Source organism: Cotesia glomerata, linkage group LG1, assembly GCF_020080835.1.
Source record: "Cotesia glomerata isolate CgM1 linkage group LG1, MPM_Cglom_v2.3, whole genome shotgun sequence".
NCBI lineage: Eukaryota > Metazoa > Arthropoda > Insecta > Hymenoptera > Braconidae > Cotesia > Cotesia glomerata.
In genome coordinates, this window is record NC_058158.1 from 33,331,115 (window position 1) to 33,343,581 (window position 12,467).

Here is a 12,467-nt window from a genome sequence, read left to right on the forward strand (position 1 = left end):
ACCACCAAATAAAATTCATAAAAGAACTAAGTTATTCCCATTTTCTCCACAACTACTAAAAATTCTGAACAGCCTTGTAAAAAAAACTAAAATAAGGTCTTATTATTATTATAAAATACACACATACCTTGGATGGGGTTACGGCGACCGCAGACCGCACGTGCATCTGTAACAAAAACACGCAAAGAAAATTAAAACATTTTCGTCTAATTAAAAAAGCATTTAATTAAAAGAAAAGTAAATACTGGTTTTAACATCCGAAAAAAGTAAAAGACAAAACGCGAACACCCGGGCTCTACATTTTTGGGTTAAAAAATGAAAAGGCATATATTTAATTAAGATAAAAAATAAAAGTGGGGCTAAGAAAAATAGGATAATTATCTCATTATAAATACATTGTCTTTAGTCAGTGACAGTTCAAATGGATGTAGATGTCAAGTAAGCCGATGAGAAAACTTGAGTAATTAAGTCTTTAATTAAGCAGTAATGTGCCGGGAGAGAAGGACAAGACAACATCATCAGTGTCTGCCTCATTACATAAGCAATTGGGAAGTGAGGTGTACATAGTCTGGAAAAGGGTACGTCAGGAGGAAAACCCACCGGAGTGTATAAGGTACTACACCAAGATGCGTAATAAGCTCAGCAAAGACGTGTATATGAGTGTATATATATGTATATAAAGATACGAGTGTATATAGTGTAGCAAGGAAGGAAGTCATTGGTCCTGTGCAGAGAAAGAGGTCTCTGGGGCTCTTAGACGGGTCTCTTCGGCTCAAAGTCTAATAGAGTATCACCATTCGAGAGATGAGACCGGCTATAAAGGTTATATTATGGAGCCAGAGTTAGAGCCAGACCCAGAGAATCTTATTCGCGGTCGTAGTCGGTTAATTAAATGAGGAGTGTACACTAATATAATGATGCCGATAAATTGATTTGCGCTAGTTCTCTTCTCGAGAATACTCTCAGATGCTCTGATGCTCATGCTAAAGCCTCTCCACCAAAGTACGTTTCAAGCTCTTACGATATCTAATAATCGAGACTACTTACGTATCGCTCAGCTGTCGAGTGCTTTTACTCAAATTTCAAATGCATTAAGCTTTTATTAGTTAAGAATATTCGTTTCTTTTCCTTAGATTTTTTTATTCGCTCCTTTTTTAGAGATATTCTAGGCCCTAATTTGATGATCTTCAGTTTTATTTTGACTAGTAATCACTTTTAAGGTTATATTCTTTGTTTGCTGTCAGGAAATTATATATTATGACTGGAAAATCTAAAAAGATCTAAAGACAAAAATAAAATTAACCTTAAAATCTTAATTTTTTATTAGTCTAAATTTTTGTACAATTCCTTAATTTTTATGACTACACGGAAAAAAGTAAGCTGTAATATTCACTCGGATTCCGGTTAATTTTTATTGTTTCAAACAGTAAAACGGACATCGGGGTGGCAAAAATATAAATATTACAGAACTTAATGTAGAAAGTATAAAAGCCACAATTTATAATTTAATATCCAAAATAAGTGATTAGTAGCTGTCACTATAGTAAATAACGACTCTTTCATCTTAAAAAATTACAGTTTCAAACAGTAAAAATTGCCATTTCAATATATAGTCCATATTATGAGGAGAAGGGAAACTTACGATGAAAGAGAAGAGGGTCTCACTCTGGGAGAATTTAACATTTGAAACAGTAAAAATTATACTTTTATAATATACATTTTACCAGTCCAAGCAAGTCAATAATTACAGTTTGATTTTTAGCGTTGCGTTTAAAATTTACCATTTTACTTTGTAAATATTGACGTTGCTTGTATTAGAAATTTACTAACTTTATATTATACTTTTTATATATCATAAGATCATTTTTTAGGTACGAAATAATGAATATCTAAGTCTGAATTCTTAATTATTATACTTTAACATTTTAGACATTTACATAGCAAATATTACTGTTTGAAATAGTATTTTCTTCCATGTAAAGAGTAATTTGTAACGTCTAAATGGTAAATATTATAAAGTGAATAGTAAAATCACGATTTTACTGTTTGAAATGGTAATTTTTAGCAGTTAATCATTACCTATTATAAATCGACTGTTATTTATAACAGTTTACTTTTTTCCATGTAGTTTATAATTTTCTAATCATTAGTAATGATAAAGGTATTTTAAAACTTTAACATAATTCAGTAGTCCACTACGCGAAAAAATTTCAGACAGTTATCGTGAAATATGCAGGTAATTTTTTTAACAAAATAACAGAGCTGGAGAATAGTTTAAGTAATTAGTGTGTCATAGTATACAAAACAAAAACAACGTTAGCTTGTTTCATAATTAAAAAAACATAACTCATGTTTAAAAAATGTATAAATTGTTTAATCTTCATTAAAGCTCATAATGCACAGAGGGAATAACGAGATAAAAGACGCATATTTAAGCACTTGAGCAATTTAAGCAGACAGCCGGATAAACAGACGTCTGGCGGCGGAATGAAACCTTTCGTAAGGAATCCAAAGCCATATACATTGTAGCTATTGTATATATATAAACAAGTTGGGTGTATATATATTAACATCTGGCGCAGTGTTTGGTCTGTGTGGGTGGAACAAGAAAACACGGTGTTGTCTTTACTGTTCTCTAAGACACACCAACCAAGACCCAAGACTGGTATAGTAACTTGCTACGACAAGTAATTACACAAAGTAATTATTCGTTTGTATATATAATACACCAGAGTGTCTTAAATGGAAGATGAATGTTTCATTCGGTTCAACGTACACTGGTATTTCGACATGAGACTATATCTACGAAAAATGTAGTTCAGTTTAGACTTGCTGCAGTTCATTGTTGAATTTTGTTCAGGAGTGTTAAGTTTTCAAACCGCTGGACGTGGACTACGCTCCTGTATTTTCGTGTTCAGGCTGGCGGAGTATTGTTGTGATTATTGTTATATATAGTGATAGAAGGGATAGTCATAGAACTCCCACGGGGTAGTTGTTGCTGATGGCATTTTCCGTCCTAACTAAACTGATTTCAGTTGCCACGGTTACAACTTCGGTAACACTAAATTGCCCGTATGACACCAACCCTATCTGGTATCCCAGAGTAATCTTGTTACAATCACTGTCGTGACCGAAAATATCTTGCGATATTAAATAAAAAAAAAATTATCTTCCAAAATTTGATAAAAGATGATGAAAATTTATTGTAAATAGAATTAGTTAACTACTTTAAAGAGATCTTAATAAATTTATTATAAATATCAGAATATCAAAATTACAAAGTCAAAAAAATTTAAACAATTTCGAATTATTTTGGAAAAACAACGTTTTTCAATCAATTTCAAGTTTTAGATTCAATAAAAAACTAAGTTATACATGGAGCTAAATAGACAATAAATAATAATTTTTATTATACTTTAATCATCATCGAATTTTAATCGTCATTGAAAATAATTAGCCCTGTAGTTATATATTATTAAGTATAAAAAAGCTATCAATTTAATGTACAAGTTGAAAATTAATCAGAAAAAAAACATCCGAAAATTTGGATTGAAAAATCCACGATTCTTTCGGCCCTCAAAAAGAAAATTTTCTTCTCAAGTGAGTCTGTACCAATAAAATCTGGCAAAAAGTTAATAAAAAAACCAAAAGGGTAATAAATAAGAGCACCGAACCGTATTTTTGATTTATAAATGCGTATTAAAAGCAACTTTATTAAAATTTGATATCCTAGTTCATTTAAATATTTTTTTATCGGGTATTATTGCTCGCATGTATGATAAATTGAGGTAAAATAACCGAATGAAAAAACAACTAAAACGAAATTGAAAAAAATCTAAAAGTTGGGAAGAATAAAAACGGAACAAAAGAAAAATGTTGGTCGAGTGCTGCTGACACCAGGGACAATATATGAGCGACAGGAATAACAGATAGCGGGCAAAAGAGAATACGAGGAAGAGGGCAAAAGAGCTTGTACCAGTCAGTGTTGGCCAACGATTTATTCAATTTCACCGGATCAACAAAATGGAAATAACGAAACTAGTGACGTATTTCTGTCGTTTCTATTCAACTGGATGTGCGATCCGGCCAGGACGAAGCTACTGTTCTGCAGGGAAGCCGTTCAGGTTAAAATAGTACAAGACTGTTTAAACTCACTCGCGGTCGCCACACATTTAATTGCTCGACACCTAGCTGATTGATGCAACCGGGGCAAGACCATTTCGGTTCACGAAAATAAAAAAAAAACTCCAAGTTAAATTGTCAGAACTGATGTAAAATTTTAGCATTACCTTTTATTCGTTTCCATTTCGTCGAATCAAAAATATAAATAATTTTTGTTGTTTCAATAAATTTAATTCAAACTATTCAAATTGAATCCCCTCTCTTTTTCTATCCTGCTTTTTGTTTTAACAATTCAAACTAAAAACAATACTCTGTTTAATATCTGATTTGCTTTACGGTGTTTTCCGTCAAAATAATAATAAATAAAAATAAATAAACGGAAACGATAATAATAAAACTAAAAACAAAAACGTTTTAGTGGAAGTAAAACGGTTTACTGATACGGTGCGATTTGGCCTCTAGTGGCCATAAAAAAAGTAAAAAAACCCGGAAGTAATTTACAATTCGTAGGTGGGACAGCTAAATCGTAGCAACAAATGAGGGTAGAATCTAGTATAGCTTGCTTGCTTGCTTGCTGGTGTAAGCTGTGGGGATCGACACTTACATACACACAATTGGATTAACTCGGGTGTCTAAAACTAAACTCTAGTCTCTACTTATTGTTAGCAGCTAACGCGTCGGATAAGAAATTAAAACGAGTGCTGTTTAATTGTTCATGGGTGTGTTCAGTCACGCGATTTTTTCCCACTAAATGCTTGAATTAGTTAAAAAAAAAAAAAAAAAACTCCTTTTTTTGTTCAGTAAAGGGTGAACTAACAAGTATTTAATTGGAGACTGAATGTCAACCAAAAAGCAAATAGATCATTTAGCAATCAATCACAACTCACAAATCGTTAAGTGAAAGCGAAAGAATATGCAAACATTTGCTCAAACTGTTCCGTTTAATTTAAAATAGATATTGATGGTTAAATTATGGTGAATGTGTTACTCAAAGACTCGAATGATGTTGGAAACTAAGCTCGGGTGCATCATAAATGACGTATCAATTACTGAAGGGCTCTATGTCTTTGATCAACTGAAATAACTCTTTGCTGGAGTAGTGATTTCAAATACTGTCGACATTATGTCAACGAAACTGGTTCAATATTGACAGAAGCTTGTAAATAATCCAGGAAGAATATTACTGAATTGGTGAAGGGATAAAATCAAGGCATTGATTACTGACAAAGCACCAATGCTGTTCTTCAGATTGATGAGTTATTTTAATTAATAATCATTCGGTAGTGAGGAGTGTCGTGACAAAAGTCTAAAATTGGATAAAACGAAGACAGTATTACACGTCCTGGTCGTTTGATAGAAATAATAATAAAAGAATGGAGTTGAGCAAAGTAAAGTAAAAAATATTTTAACTGAAAGAGCGACCGTTGAGCACTTGGTTGATGAACGAGTCTCGTCTTATCGCGAAGATTAAAGACTGGCTTCTAGTACTAGTGTCACGACAGAAACGATGAAAAATGTTTACTCTGGAAGTCCTTCGCCTAGTCAAGATTACATCCCTCTACCTGATTCTACTTCTGCTTCTGATTCTGATTCTGATTCTTACTTTCGTTTATTTCCGGAACTCTTTGACCTCGCAGTCCTGTACATACACTTATCCACTTTTGTCTACCTTGACAAACAGCATTTATTCCTTCTGATATTAGTTAGATAAGAGCAGAAGGGAAAAAGCTCATTCCAATAACGGAATTTATTTAAAACTCTGCAGTCATTGTTGCTTTAAAATAAGCTTCAATAAATGAAGTTTATTTACAGTGAATTTCGATTAACCTAAAGAAAGATACGCTCTTTGTACTCAGACACTCAGATAGGATTGTTCAAATTTTATTATTATCAAAAAAAAATGAGTAATTTAATTAAATTAGTTGTTGTTTTATTTATTATTATTATCATCATTTTAATGCTGTAATTCCATGCTTTCATTTAGTATAATTAAATTAAACTTTGTTCCTTTACTAATAACATTCGTTGTGGGTAATTATTATACCGTTAATTATATTTTTCACTTGTACAAATATTATTATAGGATTATTTGCTGAACATTAGTATCAAACTCATTTTGTAATTAAAATTATTTGTGATGAACATATCTCATGTCACTTAGATAAATTAATTTACTTTAATTTAATAATTTGTAATTTTTTAAAACTTCATAATGGATTAACTTTCAAGATAATTTTTGAAAAAAATCACAATTTTTTTGGAAAAATTTTTTGATATGACCTAGATAGCTATTTAGCAATCTATCGATCATACGTCACCTGTCGGAGATTTTCAACACTACAATTGGTCGAAAAAATAACATATATGGCCCTATGATATCGCTAATTTTTATATCAAACTTTTGTAAATGCACGAAAAAAAATTGATTCAAGAGAAAAAATTTTTGATAAAAAAAAAATTTCTCAAGAATTTTTCCATTCAAATTAACACAATAAAGCTCTCCAAAGAGATTCTCTTGGTAAAAGAATTTTTCTCTTGAATCAAATTATTTTTTTTTCAATGTAGAAGTATAAAATTTTCCACAGATTACTGTTAATTCGTCGGTATGATTCACCCGATAAAGAACACTCGAAAGCTTATAAGTCCAAGCCATAAAATGTTATCATTGTTGACATAAATAAAAAAATAAAAGAAAATAAGAAAAGCCATTGCTTTGAGGATGAAAAGAACCAGCAAAGCATCATCACGAGACTAAGCAGGACGTGCCTGAGATAAGCTACTATTACTCTAGCTAAGAGTTGATATATATAACTCCCACCCAATTCACTGATGTCTAGTTTCATCTAAGAGTGCTTTCTCATCTCTCCTCTTCCTCATCCTCTTCTACTCTATTCTGCACTTCAAATTGTATATACCTATATATATCTATATGTACTTCTCAACACTTTGGTATGAGCATTGTCATTTCTATATGCGCAACTACTCGGATGGACGATCACGCGGACAAGATAACAAAACTGTGTCCCAAAAGTGCCCTTAAACGGACAGTCCCTCTGTATTTCTGATCCCGAAGTAATCTTGATGACAAGTACCACGTAGTCGGTCAATTTCCCCATTTATGAATTCTCCAATGAGCGAATAAAATCTCAGCCATTATTTTTTATGGAAGTGTATCTTCTGTATCATTTCTACGGTGTAATGATCTTATTGAAAGGACTGTAATATATAAAACGGACCGGTTTTGACTATCTTCTTATCTTGATCTTCGATTGTGAATTATGCAGTTATACACATACGGTCACCCAGATAAATATAAATCTCGGGTTATACCGTGGTGATGCTTCAGATATGCTTTGTTATTTTGAATTATGGTCGGATTTCATTAATGGATCAGAGATTATCTAACAATAGAGGTATCGAAATCTAGCGTTTTACGGGAAAATTTATGATAAGTCTATCTACGTATAACAACTTTTTGATTTTTTTTTCGAATGATAAGTCATGGAAAAATATATTCAAAAAATTTCATATTTTTATTTTTTTTTCTTTGTTGGTGTTATTTAATCATTATATTTTTAAATAAAAAATTAAATCAATTAGTTGCATTTGAGAGAAAAAAATTTTTTGACTCAAGAAAATATTTATGAAAACAATAACGATCTTCAATTTATACTTATGATTATAATATTGAAATTTTCAATCTATTCTTTGACAACATCTTTCAGTTCCTATATTTTTCCATTTTATTAATAAATATCTGTTTTTTACGGAATATTATGAATGAATAATGAACCCAAACACTAGGCTGTCAATATAAGCGTACCTTTAACTTAATTAAAAATTTCATTTTTCTTTTAAATAAAACCTTCGATATTGAGACTCATAAAAAAATATAACAATAAATTTTCTAATTAACGAAATTCGCGAACTTATTGTTATGATTTTTTATCCGCTGGCCTCGTTTCTATTATTCCTCAGACACTATACCATTTTCTGGACCCTTGGGAGGGCGGAATAAAAGTTATATATCAAGAGTAGGATTCATTTGGCGTATTATATGTGTAGAAAGGGGACATTAAACACAAAGCAAATCTTCTTTCGCTCTCAAACAATCCCCAAGAGCTCTTTGACCAGATATATACCTGCACATATACATACTACTACTTTTGTCATTGGCATCCATAAGACCTGACCAATTTTCTGAATGGTCTTGTGTACATAAAGATTGCGGATCTCCAGTTGGAAATAGAGCTAGAGCAGCTTCCTTTGATGACACTTCATCCAGGCATTATGTTAAAAACAAAAAGATAAATCACAACAAAAACCCCGGAGCGAGCATTTCCATTAGCCTGTCACTGATCTTCACAACCCGCATCATTTTTTCATTACTTTTAGCTAGATTTTTTATGAAAGATACTTTCATCTCTGCATCAACAAAAGAATTTCTGCAGAGCACAATTACATCAAAATACTCAAATACTTTTTTGTGCATCGCTAAAAATCATTAAAGCTCTTTTACAATCCCAATTACTAAGACCGATTTATTCAAGTGTCTTGTTAGAGATTGCTGTGGTTATTCGAATAAAATTAACGTGGGATGATCGTGATCCTTTTATTAACTTTTAAATAATACAATACCGAGAAGATAATAAAGGTATTATTCAGTGTGCTTCATTTAAATTTACGGTAAGAACGGACTCATTGTTTAGATTCTGCGGTTCGAAATACCTATACTTCGTAATAATAAGTCATTATTTACAACCCAAATAGATGCAGATACCGAGCTTAGTACCTTGTGCCCGGTAGCGTTCAACAAAAGCGATATTTAAATTTCCCGAGGAGTTTTGTGAATAAAAATTATATATTCCAACAAATCATTTTTTTTTCCCACTAATGTATTTATTGCACCAGAGTCATATTCATGTTAATCGGTCTGTGTAAAATACCGAATATACACTTTTTATTATTATTAATGTAGGTCGATGAAAGTGGAAAAATTTTATTCTCGAATTAAAACTTGCACCACGTTTTTTGTGCCAAGCAATGTAGTATATTTTGAAAGTATTCGTAGAATTCTTTTCTGTATAAAAACCTATTCACTGAGTAGTCAAATCAATACATATGGTATGCTTTATAAAAATCATTTCAAATCCCTGAATTCTGATGGCTTTTTTTGTTAGAGAAGAAATCAATAATAATTTTACAACTAATTCAGTTTTGTCCTTGAAAAACAAGAACAAAATTTTGTTTGATTAATTTTTGGTAGAATTGTGACCCAAAAAATGTCGAATAAGACTAAAATAATTTTCTTTTAACTTAAAAAAATTTTTTGATTATTTTATCACGTTTTACGGGTTCAAATAGTGGAATTAGGTCGAGGGATTGTAAAATAAAAAAAAATTCCAACTTGAAAATTTGCTGACACCGCGAAAGTGGTCAAATCAATAAAAGTAACAAAGAATTTTTATCGAGTAAAATAAATTGCTTTTTTCACATATGTGTTTGAGCTCGATCAACATTCAGAGACAAAGCTGATTTATTTATTTTTTTTTTTATCAGTAAAAAAAATAATCTAGAAAATAATTTAAAAAATGAAATGAATGGAACGAAGGAACTTATTGATGGTGAGTGTTAAAAATGAGGTATGAACAAAGTCATCGAAGCAGAGAAACAGAGAGCTGTGGTATTAACTTGTGTAACAAACGCAAATGAAAAGTAACAAGAGAAAAGGTAGAGAGAATACAGAGGGAAGAGGAGAAGATGAATGCTAAAAACGAGCAAATACGAGGGTATTAATCTAGTGAGTGAGTTAGACAATAGATAGACGATTCTAACAGATTCTCCATCCCGCAAATGGCAAACCCAACCACTTTGAATTGAGCCCCCTTTATTACTATCCATGATTATACCGTTATGTGTAACGCAACCCTCGTATACTTTACATTACAATCTTAGTCTCAGTAATGTTGTAGTAAAATCCTCCCCCTTCCTCCTCATTGAACGCTGGCGCGAGATTGGATGTCTGCTCTTGATGGCAATGTCCTTTCTAAAGGATCGATTACGCTGACATTTAAATTGAACCTTGACTGGTTTACACTTCACTCTTGTGATATGAATTTTGATAAAATTATAAGTCTAGTAACGTTCAATTCAGACAGATTAAATGTGTTTGTAAAATTACAGATTTATGTGTGTGAAGCTTATGTGATCTGAAATACGTATACTGGTATCACGTTGCGACATTTAATCACTTACTACGTTAGCAAATCACGTCCGTAATTATCTAAAAAGGAATCTTGTCGTAGTTCCACAGTTGTCATTCTAGTCTGCAGTAATCTCTCTTTCCGATGTATTTGTGATTTTCGTCAGCAAGCTAAACGTTATTTTCATTGGAATCAATCAAATATTTATTCATAAAGATTTAAAAGCTTTTCTACAGTAATCAAAGTTAGAAAAACGAAATATAGTACATGAATCAAATTAAAAGTGTCTATAATTTCTTAACTTTAATCACATTTGCTTAAAAAAATAAATTTAATCAATTTTAAATGAAAGAAATAACAAAATTTTTAAGTATAATATCTTTTATAGCAAGTACTATTTCTTGACCACAAAAATTTTTTTAGTGTCAAACAAACTGAGTTTCTCAATATTCCAATGACACTTTAAAAACCAAACCGCATCTTTACCCGAAGGTTAATATCAATAACCGTTCCATCAGTCTGACACCTCAGACTAATTTCAAGCAAAGCAACGAGACCTAATTATTGATACCGGAAAAAAATTACAAATTATGCCAATAAACCGACCGCAACTCTTAAACAGTAGCACACTCGTGTTTTGATAACGTCAATTAGTGGTTAAAGGCAAATTGGCACTTTCTAAACCCATACCGTCCTCAAATATTCTCAAAGAAGAAAAAAGGTAGACGTGACGGATTGACACGCTCCATTTTTCCCGTGCAATTAGGCGTATTTATCGTTTTTACGGATACTTTAACAACAAACACTTCCTCATCACAACAGCGAGGTAATTTCTTGCTTCTAATTAATAAAATGTGTATTCATAATATGCAACCATGCAATTTAACAATATAAGCATAGTACCGTAACATTACGCTTGGCCGAAGACACCTATACTAGCATCTAGCGCTAGATTTTGTCACAACTCGAGTTATGGAAAAAAGTTAATGAACCAAGTTCTCGGAATATTGAAGGGTACAAAAGGCGATTAAATATTTATTTGAAACCTGTTTACCTCGATAATTGCACCGGGTTTAAGGTAAACCAAGTGCGTTGTCGAATAATTGAGAAATCGACTGTTAAATCAATACACTTTTGTTGTGCAAAATGTTCTTGCTATTAGGTTAAGTGAAAGCTCTTCTTATTATTTAATCATTATCAATGTAGCTATATACCTCTCAATTAACCAAAATCGTTTCACTTTAAAGTTAAATTAATACTCGATTTCTTCAAAAATAAAGTACTCTCATTATTCATTTTTGCGAAACAAATCTTATTAATAATTTCACGCTTACATATTATAATAATAAATTGATTTCGTTTTACTCGTGAAATAAAAAATATCTCAGGTGAATGTTTCCTATCATTAACTATCAGTGTGAGTAATTTTATAATAACAATAATGATAGATTAATTAGCTCTGAATTCGTATCGCAACTAACCTTTCAAAATAAATGTTATTTTTATGCAATATAAATTGAATTGTACCAGAAAGTTTTGTTTCAATACATCAGTCAAGTGTACACAATAATTTATAAACACTGAAGACATCAATGGGAATGAAACTTTCAGCAAATAGTTTTACTAAGTGCATAAGAACCGCGTATTTAAACAGCATAATGTTTATAGTAAATTAAATTCATTGAATAAAGAGGAATATTATCGGTAATTATTTGACTGAGAGAAATGCCAGGGAGTATAGTGCTGCTTTTAACGCGAGTACGTAATTGTTTTGTTGACTATTGAATAGCAGTCGATTGTGACTAAACAAAACAAATGTTTGAAGTAATGTGTATAAAATACCCGGAAACTCCAACAAACTTCTTATTCAATACAGCGTTTTGCTTTGATGTATTGCAAGTTTAAATTAATTACACTATATTAGTTGGGTAATAACCAAGTATTCGACATAGTCTATAGAACTTAACGACTTATTTTAGCAATGCGTAATCTCAGTTATGATTTATGCTACGGTCATGGCTCTAACGCGTTTTATGGCCTCTTGAGTGGCGTTTGCGCTAAAATTGCTGTAAAATACATAGTTAAATGCATGTATATACAACTGCAATAAAATTTTATCAAGGATAATTGTTCTAACGTGGA

The 12,467-nt window shown here is 31.5% G+C and overlaps 1 protein-coding gene across 3 annotated transcripts in view; it reads right to left on the reverse strand.

Moving 5' to 3' along the window:
- Window positions 1-12,467, reverse strand: part of LOC123269923 (follistatin-related protein 5-like) — a 240,837-nt gene that overhangs the window by 166,661 nt on the left and 61,709 nt on the right. For all 3 annotated transcript variants that reach the window (XM_044735878.1, XM_044735869.1, XM_044735860.1), the window contains one exon: window positions 128-166. In XM_044735878.1, the coding sequence (XP_044591813.1) occupies window positions 128-166 (39 nt within the window). The remainder of the gene's footprint in view (window positions 1-127; window positions 167-12,467) is intronic.